Here is a 19,263-nt window from a genome sequence, read left to right as displayed (position 1 = left end):
TATATGCCAGGCATAGTATCCCAAGACACATGAGCGTCATAAAATGAGCTCTGCATGCAAGCGCTATTTTTCCTTTGTATTTTTCTTGGTTCGTCTATTATATTTTCATTCTCCTGGCATGCTCCCTTAGTCATCAATGGCCGTACATGCATTCCGCAATTCCAGCTGAGTAGGCAATAGTTGTTTGTAGCGCTTGTCTTAGCGGCTTTCTGTCTGCTTGTTGGGTCTGTCTTTTCGTAATTACGCTCCCATCTGCCCTTATAATATAACATGCTGTCGTACTCCTGAAGTGAGGGATTCAATCGATAAACTTTACATCTGACGAAACGCAGTGTTTACTGAAGAAACAAACTCCTCTCTCTTGTTCTTGACCGTGAGTGCAGACATGGGCAAGGACAGCGATGGAGGCGGCCTCGGCGTGGTGGACAACTACTCGGAGGAGGAGTTCTCCAAGTACGACATGGGACACAGGGGCGGAATGCCGCGACCAGCGACAAGGCACCAGGTCCCCGGCCGGTACCACGGCGGAGAACGGGGTCCCCGCAGTGGAGAGCCGCAGCACGGTGGAGTCGCCTACCAGGAGCGGCCCCGGCCCACGTCGCCGACGCCTCCTTCGAGGGCCATGCGACCCCTGGTGGACGACGAGCCGCCCCCCGCCAGGGGCAGCTACAGCCGCCAGCAGGGTAGTGGTGGTGGGCGCAGCGGCGGCGGCCAAAGACAACCGCGGGTGCGCTGGTTCGTGGCCCTGTTCGACTACGACCCGCAGACCATGTCACCCAATCCGGACACGGCCGACGAAGAACTACCCTTCCAGGAAGGCGACCTCATCAAGGTCTGCCAGCTACCATCGTTTCTTGGCATCGAAATAACCACTTTTCCAAAACTGCGTTTCTACAAACTAGCTACGATCTGTATAAACTCGGAACCGACTATACCCGGCACAAAAAAAAAGAAAAGCAAAATTGTTCCATATATAATTAGAATTCAATCTGTATAAAATGCCCTAATAAGCTTCAAAGATAGTTCGGCTATAGCACACCGTTCATCTGGGGGTATATCGTGGAGCACATATCGAACTATCATGTCCCACACCCTGCCGTCAGGGGTTGCGCAGTAATATTGTACACTAATCTTACAAAATTCGGGAGACACAATGCTTAAATCATTTGCGAGAAAGGCTCCACTGAATTAAAGGGATAAGGATAATCTGGTAATAACCTAAACAATGGTTCGCCGCGCCCTTCGCGCGTAGTATCGAACCAGAACGCGTATTACTGGCGCATGGACACGAATGCGACGCGAGAGAGTGAACACGCGAATGGGGAGGAAAATTGTTCTTGTTGGCTGCGTACTGGCCGACGCCTTAGGCATTGTCTTGCCGACTGTCGTTATCGGCTAGCGGAAGTGCTGTGCCTGACCGCGCACACACACACACACAAAGGACCACTTCCGATTTCGGTACAGTTTCTTGTGCACCCTACAAGTCACTTATTCCTTGTCATCCTCAGCAGCGACCCCATCTACTCGAAACCAATAGTTCGCTATTTTGTTGTAATCAACATCTTTTCGCCTATTTTTTAAAGGTGTATGAGTCAACAGGGAGAGAACTGCTGTAGGCCTAGAATTTCTGCCTCGTCAAATAAACCCATCCGGCTTTTAAAAAATTCTACCAACCTCTGTTTACCGCACACCAATCATTCCGTTTGACACGTCTTTTATTTTTTTTTTAGTTTAGCTTTTGGTGTGTGCTTCAGTGGTGATAAAAGGGTAGGTGGCAATCACGAATTGGTTGAATCGACTTTTTTTTTATTTACTTTTGCTTGGTCAACTTCTTGTGCAGCGTCACGCCGCAGGTCGTTCTGTGTTGAAGCACAGGCCGCTGACACTGTAATATACTGGCCGTGACAAGTGGGGCACTGCCCATGCGCGTATTGTATATGTATGGTAATATCGTAGGACACACATAAGCGTCATATCGGTGTTATCTTTTTATTTCTGTCTCTGGTGCCGCTTTAACATGCAGTGAATTTTAGTACTTGAACGTTTTGGCCTATCCTATTCATCGAACTGCAGCTGTCTGCTGCAGGAAATCGAACCCCCGACCTTGGGTTGAGTAGCTGAACGCCACAGATATTCGATTTCTGCGATGCAAGTAGTATCATCGTAATTCTATTTGCAGGACTATAAGAAAGCGCCAAGCTCTCCGTTTCGCCTTATTCGGCAATAAATTATCGCGGCCTCTGATGATTAAACGTTTCATTTTATATTCTGAATATTTTCGCATTACAGAGTCTCAAAAACAGGTGAGAAAAAAAAAACGAAAAAAAGATGGCGGTGGCGACTGCCAGCCCATTAAGCATGGCCCGGTCCTGTTATTGCGAATTGTCTCGTCGTCGTGGGAAATTTGTCGCGGGAAATTTCGACTTTATGTGCCTCATCTAAAGTCGACAATGTCTCAGCTTATGTTGGCCTTCTCTCGCAAGATCTACGGCGGCAAGGACCAGGACGGTTTCTACAAGGGGGAATGCAACGGCCGCGTGGGCTTCGTACCCTGTAACATGGTGTCTGAGGTCCACTTGGAGAACGAGAACGCGGAACCGTCCAGGTCGAGGCCCGCCCAGCACAGAGGTAAGGTGTATGCGTTGTTGTTTTTCTCTTAGTGGTTGGGGAGAGGCGCATACAGCTGTTAGCCAAAGTTGAATGCAACACTGCAACACTACCCCTGTGGCGCAGCTCGCGAAAACTAAAGTTACTATCTAGGCTTTGCCAGAGTTCCGCGTTCCTTTTCTTTCGCCGCCAAGCAACCATGTAGCATCGTGCAGCCAACCCCACGGGCACCACTCTTGGAAGAAGGCAGCAGAGCTGGGAACAACACAAAGCATGCTTTGTGTTGTTCCCTGCTCTGCTGCCTTCTTCCAAGAGATGTGTGACCAACTAGCTCAACGTTCGACTCTATTATTGCTCCTACGGGCACCCCAGCTGCATTGCATCATCCGTAATCGGCACGGCGTGCTGCGCTGTGTGCGAGCTGTAGCAACGTTGACTTCTCTCGATTAGGACCATCAAAGTAATTCCTTCTCAACTGCTTTCAAGTCTGGATGCTCCGCTCCCGCAAAGACGACGTATGGCTTCGCTGCACAACTTGGTTGCTTATGCGGCACCTTGTCGCAACTCTGGCAAAGTGTATATATATATAGTAACTCTAGGGAAAACTAGGGTGCTGACATCGAGGCACCGTAGGGAAAACTGCAATGCAGCGCCATCTATCGACAGCTACCTGGGATCGAGACAGTCGTGGCGGTGCTCCATTTTATACACATGCATGTGTCGCTGTCTGCTGTCCCTATTGTCATTTCGATGCAGTTTTCCCGACTTTCTCCACCGGTCTCGCGTTGTATACCACTTTTGCTCACGAGTGTGCACTCAGCGGGAATTGATTGCAGGTTCGGGCACTTTACGGTGCAGAATAGCACGAGTGATTCAAAATAAGTCACTATACAAGGTAAAGTACCGTAATTTAATTTGTCGTCTGAGTTACTTTTAGTGACCAAATGTTCCTGCACTTCGAAGAATTTAGCTTTCAGGGGACTGTTAGACGTATCAATGTTATCAATAACATTGAGACTCAAAGATGAAAAAGTGAATCTAGGTGTTTCTATAGAAACACGGGTTAAGCGCGCTTTGCTGCAGGCAACGATTCCTGGGGAGGTGTTATGCGGCCGCAGCCCAAGAGGATGGTGGCACTCTACGATTACGATCCAGCTGAGCTGAGCCCCAACCCAGATCCTTTCGTAAGTTATTATGTGCTTGATTTCTTTCTCGGGTCCTACTTTGGAACATTCAGATTTTCGACCTGCATGTACAAACTGTGGATGCGACGAGTCTATAGGCCACATTCTTTGTGAGTGCCCGATATACAGTGAGGAAAGGCAGTGTATGTGCCGTACGCTGGAGCATCTAGATGGACGCCCATTGAGTGAAATTAAGATTTTTGGGTCTCTGGCCAAGGCGATCGTCTGCGGTGAAGGCCTCCCAGGCACTGCTCCGCTTTATGAAAAGCACAGGCCCAATCGAAAGACTATGAGTTTGCTATGATATGACTGTGACGTGATGTGATGTGGCATGTCTGTTATGTGACTGTACTAACTTCAACTATCCCTCTCTCACAACTTTTATATCCACTCATCCCCTTCCCCCAGTGCAGGGTGGCAAACCGGTTTCTTTTACTGGTTAACCTCCCTGCCTTTCTCATCATCTTCCTCCTCCTCCTCCTTAGATTTTCGACGTTTACGCCAGCGTGTAGCAGCTAAAGAGGAATAAGAGTTGAGTGTCTTGTGCTATAGCTATCCTTGTCGCTATCCTTGTTCCGCTACCGGGCATTAATACCGAAAAACAAACGTCATTGATAAAAAAAAACAGGGCTGCTGTGCCCTAAAAGCAAGAATTTGAGTCCCGTAGTGCTGTCAACTGGAGACTATACAGTGTTGTGTACTTTAGAGCGCCGCTCTTAGCTGCCCTTACGGCTCTTGCGGTGTCCCGGTTCCCGTCAGCGCAGCCGGTGGGCAGCTATACTAGGGTGGGGGCGCACCCCATAGCAGTTGGCACTGGCCGATCTGGGGTGCAAGATCACACATGGTCATCCGGAACACGAACGTCGCGAACAGTCTGTGAATGTGTGTGGCAGCGTCGGAATACCGCGGGACCCATCAGCGCTGTGACGACCTACACTTAAAGCGAAGCTCAAGTGCACTCGACATAGGATGCCCCTGGGGACCATTCTATTGAAAGCATTGCAAGCTATCACAGGGAATAGTACTTCTGTGGCTCGTGTAAGTGATGGGAGCAGCGTGGGGAGAAGGGAATGTGAAAGTGTAATGTTGCAATCGGAAGAGGGAGATGTGCGGTGGGGATGGGGCGTTGTGAGCGAAAAATTACGAACGTTACCCTGGTACGATGGAATTGGCAGGCCAATGGATGGCAGGCATGTAGGGGGTATACACTCTTACTCGAGTCTCCACCTGCCAATTCGGGAGCTTTCAAATGGGGAAGTGACATGAGAATAGAACACGGGACTCTTGGGATATATATATATATATATATATATATATATATATATATATATATATATATATATATATATATATATATATATATACATATACGTTGTGTATGCTTGAGATGGTGTGTTATAGATAATAGGGGCACAAATTAAGACAGCTGTAATTTAGCGAGTAGCAGAGTGCGTGGACGGGAACCTAAATCGTAAAGCTAAGCCGCAGACCGAAACCATTAACGCGCTCGCATCGGGCCCTTAACCGCGGAACTTGGAGAACATGCAAACTATCCCCGGTGAAATATGTTTGCGCAGAAGAGAAACACGCCCACGTCGCCCACGCGCTGCCCGAAATGAGGTCGACCAAAGGTGCCAGCCGCGCTGCCAGGTGTCATGAAAGCGCCACCTTCTGAAGCATGGTTATGGGGGACAATATAGACTATGCTCAAACAACGCATACCATACATAAACATACTTCCCAGTCGAGAAGAAACGATAGAACCCTTACGAAAATACGACAAAACGTTTCTGTAGTTCTGTCGTAAATGTCAGACTTTTCTGTAGTTCTTTAGTATTTTGTGTTGACGTTTTATGTTGTAACTACAGAAATTTCTGATGTTACTGTTGTCGCAACAAGATTGGTGTCAAAAACCGCACAGAAATTCCGTCGTAACGACAGAAGGTTTTCTGTAGTTTTTTTTATTTTCGACTGTGTTCATTTAAATTCTTTACTTCAGATTATTGAAAAACTAAAACACCTTGTGAACTGCGCTCAAATTTCGCATTACAGAGTGTCGTAATCGTCAGCCAATTTTTTTACCGTGAAGAATTCTGAAAATTTCCCCGCCTTAACCGATGACCCATTTGCGTTGAAACCGCGCATAGAGCTTGCACATTGCAGCAACTTCTTTTGCAGTAAGTTCGACTATCATCTGTGCCTAGATGAAAGAAGGAAAAGTGGCCTACGCCTTGTCGCCGTCGAAGCCAATGGTCACTCCAGGACTAGCACGGGACTCGCAGGGGACCCACAGTGGACTCACAGGAACAGGGGACTCGTAGGGGACCCACAAGGGACTCACAGTAGACTCACAAGGGACTCACACGAAATTCACAGGAGACTCACAGGGACAGGGGATTCACAGGGGATTCACAAGGGGCTCAAAGGGGACTAGCAGGGGACTCGCAGGGGACTTGCACGCCTTCTAAAACTCGCCTGAACGCCTATTGTGTTATCACGCTTTGCTTTGCAAATAAGAATTGACGTTAGCTCGGCATTACTGATTTACGGTTCCTCAATCTCGCGCAGACGATTACGAGTTCGCGTCATGCGCTGTGGAACCAGGTAAGTATACATAGTCAAACTTGCTACCAGACAAAAGTTACCGCTACTTGCAAGCTCCAAGCGCAGCTTCACCGTAAACGAGCCGTTGGTTCATAAAGATCAAAACAGAATACTGTGCACAGGCAGCTCATGTGACGCGCCTTGTAAAGCAGTGGCGTAACAGACGTTCGATTTCTAGGAGAATATATAGGTGAAACGAAAGATTGCAAACAGAATAAAACTGCCATTTGCTTCTGGATCTACCACAGAAATTTGCATTACGCCAAACGCTTGTCCAAGATGTGCAAGAATAGCTTGTGTTATATTTCTTTTACTTTTACACCTTTTTTATGATAGTCGTGTTAGCCTTAACGTTTAGTGATCGTACTTACTAAAAGGCGCAAACGTTTTGGCCATATCTTAAGGGTTATTACTGATCACTCTCTAGGGAGAATAAGTTTTGTTGGGAGTTATAATATTTGCGAGTGCTGTTCAGAGCGATCGCGACTGTGTGCAGTTTCAGTCGACGGTACGTTGTAAACGATGCGCCTGCATGAAGCTATAACGGTATAGAGTGCGCTTACAAATGTAGCTTTTTTTCTTTTTTTTTTTTTTTACACTCCACGGCTCAGATGAGAGGTTTCATGGCCTATCTTCAGAGTTTCTCAACACCATGACCATAAACAACACAAGCTCTTCGCACACAACGAACATGAAGACATGTTTTATGCACTTTTGGCAAGGACTCCACGTTCCTTTGTCTGTTGCACCTTTCAAACGCTGTTCAGAAATAGAGCTCCAGCACCTGTTCTTGTGCGCTTTGCAGTCCGAGCTGGCATTCAGCACGGGGGATGTCATCTATGTGTACGGAGATATGGATGAGGACGGCTTCTACTTCGGCGAGCTTCGAGGCCAGCAAGGCCTGGTCCCTTCCAACTTCCTCACTGAGGCGCCCGCCGACTACACGGCCAACGATGGCGGAGGCGGTGGGCCGCGCGGTGGAGGTGGTCCTTCCAGACACGGCTCGATGCAACAGCAACACAAGGGTACGCCGCTATCGCTCGTGCTCAAGTTTGGGCTGAGAATAGGGCATATTTTACACCGCGCTGTATAAAGTGTGTTTTAATTGTTGTTGAAGTTTCTGTGAATTCGCCTCGTCCGCGTCGCGTACCGATTAGCTTGTAGAGACGACCAAGTAGTACCTGCCTTTGAACTTGAACTTCAAGGATACTGAGAGTTCCACGCTTTGTACGTGAAGGTGATCCATTAACAACCGCTTTTAACGTGATCGCGTTACTCTTCCCGTTAAGCGAGCAAGCTGCCAGTGTGAAGACAAATGCGGATAGGCTGAACTGGTCTGTGATGCCACGCCCCTTACACGAAATCAGAGGTCAACATGACGTCCCAGGTCACGTTCTGGTTTTTGGAGTCCTACGTCGGGCGTGGGCTTTCTCTCCCCTTTATTTTTGTTGGAACTTTCTTTTACGGGAGCTTGACACTAAGTGCCTTATAGTCGCACAGGACGTTCAATGTTTAAGTGTGGGAATAGAGCAGTTGTTTGCGTGATAAAGAAAATATTTTATTTAGTGAAAAGCGGGGATCGAGCTTGGGTCCCCTGTGTCGCGAAACGCGCGCTCTCCCTACACCACGGAGGTACGTGCGTTCAACAGTGATGAAGGGAGACAACGTAGTTGGCACCAAATGCCACAATAACGATGGATGCGTAGAGGCTTTTACGTGTTTGGCACCGAGTCAGCGGCTCGCCTACGAAAGGAGTGGATCAGTGACATGAAAAGTTAACGCTGAAAGTGACGTGTGGTAAAGGGTAGGAAAGAGAACTGAACAAGAGCAAAGGGGAGGCCTCAGATCTCAAGTTGAGCCAACGTTTCGACAAGTGGACTTGTCTTCATCAGGGCAAGACAAGGCCCCTTGTCGAAACGTTGACTCGGTTTGCGAACTAAGGCTCCTCCTCAACCCTAGTTCAGTGCCCTTTCATAGTGTGTAGCAATCTTCTTCCTCTCGCTCTAGTGTGGTAAAGGGGTTCCCGCACGCTATCACGTGTACATCTCATTGCGGTTTGCCATTTCGTTTTCACAGTGTTTACGTTGGCTTATGCCATGACCTATGCTCGCATAATTATCTTACATTATCAGGACATTATCAACTGCCATGTTGACTTATTTATCTCATAAAATCATCGCCTGGTACTCTGCACGTACAACACTTAGTTTTCTTAAGTTTCAGTTTAACAAGCATGTCATGCTCCTTCCAGAGTAACTAATATTGGCGACAGTTTTGTTTTATTTTCCTGGCAATTTCTTTTTTTTTATCATTTTTGTTTAACTAACACTGATATGCAATTTGCTTCTATGCTTTATTATTTCTTGTTTTGTTTGAACTTTCTGCTTTTGTTTGCTAACTTTTCTTTCACAGCCGCTTTTGCTAACAGAGCCAGCGAAAGCCCTGCCTCGGTCATGGTAATTTACTTTGCTTTAATGGGGACTCTTTTTTTCTTCTTTAGCATGCTTCATGCTGCGTTGCACCTGCATGTTTCCGGTTGTCCTATCACCGCATGAAATTCTGTTTTTCCGCCTTGCGGGGAACAGAGTAACCTTACACTGCACTTCATCCTCTCAACTTCTCGCTCGCTAATTGCCGACGCTGCTTTGCTGATGCGCATTCTTGACTTTGTTTTGTACACGCGTCTTGTGTGAGACATTGTTTCGCACATTGGCCAGCAATAGGCGCACAAAAAGACGAAGTGAGTTGGTTCTTGGTGCCATATGGAACCCAAATTTAGTTTGCATCACATATGTGTAACTTGAAGTGTGCATCGCGATCATAGCGCTGCCTTCAGGCAAAGACATCAAGCGGCATTCTTTTTTACTCTAGTGGCACGCGTTCGTAACGTAATTTCACCGACTGCACCGAACTGCAAAGCGTATATCGTTGAATTTTTGCAGTAGTATCGCTATATACCGTTTTTTTTTTTTCGTTTTTTTTTTTCAGAAGCTCCAAAATTTTTAAGGAATGGCAACTGACTTCAGATTTTATTTAACCTTGGGAATATACTCTGGGGTACGGCGGAAGAGGCAGAATGGCTTCATTAGTTCGCTAATTAACCAAATACGTCAATTAACCTTTTTAAATCTTTATTTTAGAGGTTATGTTGCATATGCAAAACTGAAGCTCGTCCTTCAGGTAATACAGCCAAGTACATCCGAGCAAAATAAATTTAGAAAATTCTAGCGCGCATTAAAATCCCTACAAAACACACCCTGATAAGCGGCATTACCCTTCGACATAGCACTGCCCACCTGTGTGACGCAGATCGTTCTATCCAGAGATTTCGTCAATCTGCTGCCACCACCTCAGAGCTTGACCGGCGCGTGGCAGCTCACTGCCAGCTTCACATTGACCTCGGCCTTGCTTACAGCCGCCGCGTCAGTGCCCACTGTGCGCACTCATTCCGCCCGCAATCCGGCCTCAAAGCGCCGAGGCGAATCAATGTTGCACGTCCCAGCTGGCGCTATGTTATGCTGTGAAGCCGCATATCAGGCTGATATATGTAGTTTTGTAACGCGCTCTAGAATTTTTAAAGGAAGTTTCTTCTCGGCTATACTATTTCGATGATGGGCTCCAATTCTCTAAATGCAACATACTTCTTAAAATAAAAAATAAATTGACATATTTAGGTAAACAACGATATAAATGCAACATTCTAACACTTATTTGGTGTCTGCCGTAGCACCTAACATATCCTCAGGGCTAAAATATAACTAAAGTCAGTTACCTTGTTCGTAATTTTGTATCTTTTAAAAGAAAACTGCCCATATATACTATACCGGGCATTTTCTTATTTAAAACTGTTTACCGATCTTATATTACACCCTGCGAGAGATACGCCGTGCGGTCTGCGCAGGTAAATTGTACAGCAAGGAGGATATTATGTAGGTAATGTGCTACAGTGATGAAACGATTAATTACCTAAACTTAAATAACGAACTTTTTTTTTTACATTTGACTTCAAGGGCCAACACTATGTGAAGAAATTGAAGGCCGTCAACGTAAAAGTTTAGTCCAGTTTTTAAATTTGCTTTATTGCCAATTAAGTTCGAAATATTTAACGTCAGTTGAAGGCCCGCATATTTAGGTTCGGAAAATTGGCCGGAGGTCGTCGGAGTCGTATAGCCAACTAGCCCGCTCGCAAGTACTACTGAGATCTAAAATGACGTTACTTAATTGCATTTCTAGTATAGCAAATACGGAAACTGCTTGTCTATATTATGCCATATAACCAGTTAACGTGATTATTATCGCGACATTAGTGCGCCTAGCGGCTCCATTTTAAAAATATACATTGTGAGCAGCCAACAAAAATGCTTATAAAAGATACTTAAACGTTAAATATTTCGAAATTCATTGCCGATCAAGAAAATTAGAAAACTGGACTCAGCTCCTATTCTGACAGCCTTAAAATTCCTACTATAATGTTGGCCTTTTAAATGGAAAGTGAAAACTTATGGTTATTTTTCTTTAATTATTCTATCATCACTGAGGTTTATCACGTGCATAATATCCGCCTTGGTGTACAATCCAACTCTTCAGAATACACCGGCATAGCTTTTCAGGGTTTAATATAACCATCTGTTGGAAGTTAAATATACAGTCGGTATATACCGGGTGTCCCGACTAATTTGAGCTAGGGTAAAGAAATAAAATATTTGAGTTAGCCAGGTTGACAGAATAAATGTGATTCGCGAAGTTGAAGAACAGCTTCAGAAACCTGCATTACGTTGTTTGTGATAAAGAAAGCATCACGTGTACCCTTCTCCCCAGCTCTAAATAAAGCCTGCGAAATAACAAAAAAAAAAAAAAACGTGACGCGTATTCGCGTGCCACAGTTGGGCTGCTATTAATCGTGATTTGAGAGAACGATTCAGCTACGGCAGTGACTCGACGTCCCTGTGGCAAGGATAGGTTGATAATTTGGCAAAGGTTAAAGCGAGCTTGCCGCGCCCGTTTTGACTTGCATCGTCACGTGCGGCGGCTGGCTGACACGCGTAGGAGAATCACCGCAAACATATCGGGCTGCCGCTGCAACGCAACTGTGAAGCCGCACCCGCAGTTGATTTTGTTCGCTCAAACCACGATTGAGAGCAGGACAATCGTATCGCGCTAGTGCGCTAGTCACGTGATCTTTTAGTGCGCAGCTCTGGCGCTCGTTCCTGCATTTCGCGTCGTCGCCGTCGGCGTTGTCCCTCGTAACCAGCTCCGCAGTCGGGGCAGCACGCGCTCCTCCCCCCTCCCTCCTTCCTCCTCCGTGGCGACGACCGCGCGTGTTCTTCGACTGCTACGCGCATTTCTAGACACCGTTCGCTGCTGCGTGTACCCCCCTCTTCCTGCGTGGCGGCGGCGGTGTTTTCCGGTGGTCAAAACGCCGGCTCGCTATCAGCGGATCGCGGTGCGTGCATCCAAGCCGAAACGCATAGCCACGTTGTCTTGACTTGCTATCGGCGTCAGCGGGATCAGTTTGTCACTGCTATCTCTTCGCCGCGCAACGTTCCTATGGGCCCACGCGCTGCCTCCCGCAATCTCCCGATAGCTTAAATGCTCTCTTCATTTCTCCGACCACAAAGCTTCCTTCATGACAATCAAGAACTGTTAGTGGAGTGTTTCTCAAAGAAATATGTCTGAAAAATAAAAACATTTGCCTGTAATTGTACATGTCTTGCTCGAAATATTTGCCTCAGTCTGTCGAAAAGGTGAAACAGCTCATATTTCGCATTAGAAAGTAAGGTAATTGTCTGCAAATGTTTTTCTATATTTTGCACGCTCCCTTTCAAACATACATACACGTGCGGTTCCTCTCATCACGAATAATGGAATGATGGCTTCTTAAGGTGCACTCTAACTTTGCATATCCTATTTACAATTTTAAGTGAGTATTTAGTATTTAGGGAATTTAACGTTAATAATTCACTTAATTGCAAAACAAACATTGCCTAAGGAGCTCAATTGTGTGCGAAGCTGTATAACTCGTTTCTCTGGCCTAACTCCAATATTTTATTTTTAAACGCTTGGCTAAGTTAGCTGGGAGACCCGGTGTATATAATTGAAACAAGGCGAAGCACCAGCAGGTTAGCTGTACTCTTACGAGATGAAACAAAACAGCGGAAGGTTCGCTTTTCTACCACCCATTGGCATCTTCAAGACATACTTCAACGCTGGCATATGCTACGGCATTAAAAAAAGAACAAAAATGCTACTGTAGTACGCCTTGCTTCATTGCGCTGTCTGCGTCACAGCACGAATGAGCGGCACCTGCAGGGTTTATTGCGGAGGAAGGGAGACGGTGAGGTGGGTGCTTTATAAATCTCTGGACATTGCGCTTTCACTTCCGCGTTTCGCTATATAACACAGGTTAGATGTCCTGACGTATGAACGGTTATACGTGACCAGCACTTTCCGTGCGTCAGCAATCCTTTCTTTTTCCATGCGGCGAACTTAACTCCCCGACCTTTCGCGTTCTTCAATCCGCTCCCCAAACACTAGCCTCGGCTTTCGCGCGGCTGGATTGAATTGCTGTTTGCTCTTTCTTCCTTTTTTTTTTTATTCACCTGACCCATGAGCCTTTTTCTCTTCACCTTTATTTTTTCTTGCTGTTGTTGTTTAGTCATTTCTTTCCGTGTCCATTCATTCCTCTTACGTACAGGCTCCCGTGAAAAGCTACGCTAAATATATACATGTCGCAAGAAAGCAACTCGCCATCATGCTTAGGCGGAGAGCTGCTGCAGCCGGCTTTCGATTGCCTTGCTACAAGCAATCGTGCACACTGCTAGAGCGTATCGAGAAACAGCCGCGAGTCCTTCGCCTTGGCTTCCGACTGACGTCTCCGATCAGCGATCAAGAAAGCAAAGTACTTTTTACATCTGTTGGCTCACTATAATGCCAAACCTGGGGCGAATAAGCACATTGTACCGAAATTTCGCCGCATGATTAAAAAACAGCTTCGGGGCCGAAATGAAGCGGGAGCTTTTCGTTAGACGTAGTAGCCTCATAGACCGCTGTTCTGGTTTGTATTGTGAGAAGCCGTTAATCATTAGTCTTTAATCGCCGGACGGGCTTAACACAGTAAAAGCCTATACCTTCTTCGAGGGTGACCCTAGTACCTGCATATTCAAGTTAAGTACCAGCTTTGAGACGTTGACAAGTAATTGTGTTTTAAAACCGAGGGCTTGCTACTGTGAGGAGAAAATGAAACATTAAATAAGAGAATTATACTTTGTACTTGCAGCAAGAAGTGGAAAGCTGGAAAAAGAGAGGATTCACTAGAGGAGAACACGAAAACTATTAATTTAATCGCCAATAATTTGATTTGTAGATATTATCTAGAAAAATCGCTACAGAGTGGCTACAGAGCAGAGGAAAAAATAGTAAGTCTAAGGCCAGTAGACAGGCATTCAGCAAAGGAACTTAACGTGCCAGTTACGTGGCCGTCGGTTTGAGGTACTCCATCGTAATTCTTTAATGTCATCTAACCCTCATTAAACTTGAATACCTGTATTTCTGTCTCACCAGAAGCACGTGACAACTTCTGCTGAACTAATAAACATAAGCACATCCTGCAGTAGGGCAACCGTGACGTCAACGGTTCACGTCACTCATGCAATTCAGAACATTTTTCAGCAGACATTTCGTATGCAGCACGACTGTTCGTGTATCTGTCCTAAGGTTCAGCGAACGCTTTGTTTAGGCTGTGGTAATAGCGAATGCAGGTGTCCGCAGTTTTCGCGCCTATTTAACCTTGAATCTCTGTTTAACAGGTATGCTTTTTGAACATTCACCACAAATATTTTAAGGTGAAAGCCTTTAATCGCTCATACTCGCGTCCATGACCTTGTCCGTCCGGCCACGAGAAGTGTCACAGGATACCGCGAGATTGTAACACCATCATCTGATGACGTCATCGGCTAGCCTTTCGTGATGAAGATAGTTAAAAACAAATAAATCTGGTCTCCACCGGGAATCAAACCTCCATCCCTTCGATCCTCAGCCTAGAGCCAACCACCATCAACTGCACCACGCCCGGCATCATGAATCGCAAATCGTAATTCTCTCCTCGTCTACCGTGAGGATAATAGTACGATGACAATGAAGCTGCATTTAGTGATAATGACAATGGTTACATTAGCAATGATAATGACGGTTCATTTAGTTGATAATGATGATGAGAGCAAACGTGATGCACCGTGTGCGCAAGCAATTAACGTTTATGCTTTCGCGTTTCTGCAGTGTAGATTTCACAGTGCTCTCGGAATTGTTTATAACCTTCTATCAAATCAGAATTTTCGTGTCATTTCATGTGTGACTGCTATTGTGTTACTCTCTTGCACTTGGTTTTTGGGTTGAATAGAGCATGTCGAGCATGGTGACCCGGGTTACGATTTGCAAGTGCCTTCTGCGGTAAATATCATTCGTTTTCTGTGGAGCGAGCGCAGAAACGCCCGCCAGTACTAGTCACGCGAAGACGAACATGTGGCGTGGACTGGTATCGTTGTACCGTGCACTGCCGAGCCGCGGGATTTTCGAATGGTGTGCCAGACCATAGCAATTCATTTTGCCATATCGGCGAGTGCAACCGCGATTTCTTGAAACCTAAAAACTTTTACTTTTCTAATTTAACTTTCTTGATCCACCATGTTTACTACATGGGGAAATATATAATACGATTTTCGCTATGATAACAGCTCGAATTGTATCATTTCCGACTGTAATCCTATCACGGCGTAACGAAGACTTTGCGTCATGATATAAGGAGATTGTTTGATACCAGCAGCACCACAAATATAAGGAGTTGCAAAAATTTCTTCGCAAATCAAAGTTTTTACCTCTTACTACAGAATAAAGATTCGAAACCTCTCGATATTCCGAGAATAACTTTTGCTTTCTCATTTTATAGCACCCATATCAAAGAAAGTGGCCTTGTCCGAGGTTGATCAGCATATGCATAGCGTTCAGTAGCTTTATTAGGAAGACGAGCATTAGACGAATTCTCCACGGTTTTTGCGACGAAGCAAATGCCAGGCTTATCTAGGCAAATAAAGTTACCACTAACTATAATTTTTATTGTGTTTTCTCACATCAAATATAAGACAGCACAGATGAATGAAATTTACTGTTTAATAATGATCTTGCGATTTATGTGTGTACCTCGTTTTGCCCTTCGCTTACCTCTGCTAAGCTAATCTCAAAGTACATCGTGACATTTTTATTAGCGTGCGACGCGTCTCTCATCGTTAACGCAAAATAGGACAAATTCACAATTACCATGATGTATCCCTGAGTGACCCCCGACTTCACAGCTAAGGCGCAGACATTGCTGTACTGTTTTAAGAGGTGGCACATCGCCCGCGTGTTCAACATACTATGGCGTATGCGAATACTGCAGTGGCGGTAACGTTTCAAACGAAGAGATATACAAGGAGAATGCTGACTTGTTAGATTTCGCTGTACGTTAAGAACGACCTCGAAGGTATTTGAGATTAAACCATGTGGCCTTCGCTCGAAAGATTTCGTCATTGCCCAGGATTTACTCTGGCGTGTGAAAAGTCACTATATTCCCTTTAGAATGCAGTTTGCAGCTCACCCTACAATACTCGCAAGTTGTCTTACGTTGTCTTTTTGCGCCTCCTCCCCACCCTGTAACCGGGCAGACCTGCGGGGCGAGCCTTCCATGGGAGGCGGCGGAGGGCGCGTCCACCCTTCGCAGGTCCATGGCGGCTCCCAGCGGTCGCACTCGTCGGCCCCTGCGCACCAGGCTGCTTCGACGGGCCGGCACATGCCGGCCGAGGAGCACTGGTCGCAGCAGCAACACCAGCAGCACCAGCAGCAGCACTCCTACCAGCAACAGCCGCACCAGCAACGGGGCCCGCCGCCGGTCGCGGGTGCGCTCGAGCCGTCCCACTACGAGCACCGGTCTCCGCACGAGCAGCGCTCATCCGCCTACGCTTCTCGGCCGGTCGTGGGCACGGCGCAGCGATGGTGAACTGCCGACGCATCTGCTGCCTCACGCCAGGCGCCGACCGAGGCTGCACGCCCAGCAGCTGAGGCGGCGTGCGGTGACGCCGCCCCGACGCTCCTCGCCCCCCTTGAGCGCCACCGTGGACGGCAAGGGGTGGCCTGCACACGCAGCGGCTGAATCGGCGTCGCCTACAGAACAGCAGAGGCCCAAGAAGAAAAGCCGCTTTCGGTTCTTGCACGCACTCAAAAAGCTCTTCGGTATGAAGGGAAAGCGTAGTTCCGCAGCGCCGGTCCAGTGAATCTCTTGCGCCGAGTGAAGATTTCGCCTCAAAACATCCCACCGATCCTACCGGCGCAGATGTGGTGAGAGTAACACCATGCATACACCATCATGGCCCCTGCTTCTGGACAGAGCGTAGAGCAGGACGGAGTGAACGGGAACGCAGCGTGTTCACGATGCCTAGCTTAATGCTTATGCGACTCAATGGCCTGTCATTGCTTGTAAGGAGTATTGCTTGGAATGATAGCAAGCGCTTTCTAAGCTGCGTATTTGAGGGGGATGAAGGGAGAACAGCAAACAACAGATTTAAGAAGAGTGAGGTGTGCACTATATCTCGCGCGCTGTTCAAACGCCGAAATTAATCGGATCAGCAATGCGATTAGTCGAGTAGTGATTTAGAAGCTGACGAAATGACTGCCTCAGTGCTGAATTACAAGGTTCGGCACGCATTTTCCGTTGAGGACACGTCAAAACTTTTACCTCTTGAGAAATTTATACTTCTCTGAACCAAAGATGTGACTGCACCATTTGTATACGTTAAGAGGGGTAAAATGAAGACGTTGACGTTTAATTCTCTCATTGTAGTCCAAGGTGACCAAATGCGCTTATCGGCCATTTGCAATGCTGGCCATAGGGGCGTTCAAGCATGGGCAACACAGTAATTGTGAGAGCGAAGAACAAGTCTCATAAAATGAAAAAGGCGACAGTCCGCCGACAAGGTTAGGACGAACAATTCATTCCACCCTGCTCCTGGAAGCGGCACGATATATATCTGCCGAAGTAAAGTTCCTGATCTGCCGATCAAGACTTGATGTTACTCGTCTCCGCTTAGGCCACGTTTGGAGCATCACATTCGAACAACAGTTCACCATACTGTTCACCTTCTAAAAGGCCACATGCTCCAGTTCCTGGTCATCCTGGTACCACAGGTCACCGGCATCTTGGTGACAGCAAGAGGCCTAGCCAGCACCTTTCCAGGGCCTAGCTCAGCGAGTGCACATGATTCTGTGGCTTCATCGTTGACACGAAACAATTCTATAATCCAACATTTTGCTGCTGCATCCGCTGCCTCCTGGGGCACGAGGAGCCGGACAACTCCGAATTGGTGTCTGTTTGTGCGCGTTTTTTGTGCATCATCCGTGATAAGTCACGCACAGCCTGCCTAGCTGTGTGATTCTTTTCTTTCTTCCGACGAACTATGATTGAGACATTACCTGCATTGTTTACTTCTTGTTGCCTCTTACCATTTGCCCTCTCCTCTAACAAACGTCGAGTAAGTTTCGAAGAAAGTGTGTCATATTTCAATGTACAAAGGAACTGGTCTTAACTGAATTATCATGTTACACATCCTGTGTGCGTCATTAAGCTGTGCGATAATATACTGTGGTAACTATACAGTAGCCGCGTGCGGCTCTGCCATAAACACTCACACTTACACACACATGCACAATACAGCTGTCTCGTTGTTGCACTAGGGCCGCTTATTCATACCAGGCTTTGTCTCGCTTATGTTCTTCAGTGTCACGCGCAACTATTTCTTTTACGGCGCCCGGCCTGCCTTTTTTTTTTACACAGTCAGCTAGGTCAATTTAACGTCCATCGGTGTCGTCACACTGGCGATGACTGGGGCGTTTAATAACACGCAAAAGAACCTAGTAACAAGCTGTTGATTCGAAGATGGAGGATCGTCATCTCTGGCTGCCGCCGATGCATGTGTCTGCCATTTTCCGCACTTTCACGACGTTTGCACGCAGACGCGTCCCACTTTAGCGCCTTTGGAGATGTGGAAACCTCATCCCACGTGTCGAGGTGTCCTTTGAAAAAAACAATATTCAAGCATGTAGACGAGAATGATGAAGGCGCCACTTTGCACATATCCTGCGCGGACCCGGCGCCATTTAGCCTAGCGCAAGTGCTCTGGGCTGGTGAAGAGTCGTTCAAGAGGTTCGCTCCCTTCCACGTGCCAACAGCGGACGTTCCGCACTCAGGAATCTCGTCCCTAATCTCCTTCCCAGACACTTACAAAAAAATAACCACCACCCTCTCCGCGGCTGTCGAGTCAACCGCACTGACCTCTCCCTAAAAATGGCGTGTGTATGCGTCTGTGAGGGATGACTGTGTGTATGTGATTAACATTCCGCGCCCGTGCACTCATTTTTCTGTGATTGCAGAGCGTAGGTGTCTTTAATTTATTTGTCACGATGTAGCAGAATAGTGTCAAAATCTTCAAGCGTTACATGGCGTGATTGAAATGGTTGGACAGAGCTGCAGAAGGTGTAAAAAGAATGTGGACATGTAGTTACAATATCTTCTCGGTCATGCATAGCAAGACACGTACACACACCTCTGGCGCCCTTCCATGGCAGCTTTGCATAGGCTTCACTGCCCTAATTCTTTTTCCCTACAACCGGACAGCTTGTCATATGGGTGAGATGATGGTCTAACATAAGATTCTATGAAAAGCGGTACTGCTAGCGATACATGGTAGTGCTGACTGGCCCTTGCCACAGCAAGGATGGCTCCTCACTGCACAGTTGGAATTGCTAACTACACTTCAACATTCAACAAAGTGAAGCTTCTTACGGT

The 19,263-nt window shown here is 46.7% G+C and overlaps 1 protein-coding gene across 2 annotated transcripts in view; it reads left to right on the top strand.

Moving 5' to 3' along the window:
• Rbp (RIMS binding protein) overlaps positions 1–18,240 on the top strand; it is a 375,020-nt gene extending 356,780 nt beyond the window's left edge. The window contains exons 29-34 of one of the 2 annotated variants that reach the window (XM_084598275.1): positions 384–832; positions 2,484–2,628; positions 3,691–3,791; positions 7,201–7,420; positions 8,808–8,851; positions 16,091–18,240. In XM_084598275.1, the coding sequence (XP_084454401.1) occupies positions 384–832; positions 2,484–2,628; positions 3,691–3,791; positions 7,201–7,420; positions 8,808–8,851; positions 16,091–16,696 (1,565 nt within the window). In that variant the 3' untranslated portion in view covers positions 16,697–18,240. The remainder of the gene's footprint in view (positions 1–383; positions 833–2,483; positions 2,629–3,690; positions 3,792–7,200; positions 7,421–8,807; positions 8,852–16,090) is intronic. The other variant, XM_084598276.1, reaches the window with a different exon arrangement.
• Positions 18,241–19,263: the final 1,023 nt, after the last annotated feature.

Source organism: Amblyomma maculatum, chromosome 3, assembly GCF_055883805.1.
Source record: "Amblyomma maculatum isolate TAMU_Amacu chromosome 3, ASM5588380v1, whole genome shotgun sequence".
In the NCBI taxonomy this organism is placed as follows: domain Eukaryota; kingdom Metazoa; phylum Arthropoda; class Arachnida; order Ixodida; family Ixodidae; genus Amblyomma; species Amblyomma maculatum.
The sequence above is the reverse complement of the archived record's forward strand: the minus strand, read 5'-3'. Positions and strand labels throughout refer to the sequence as shown.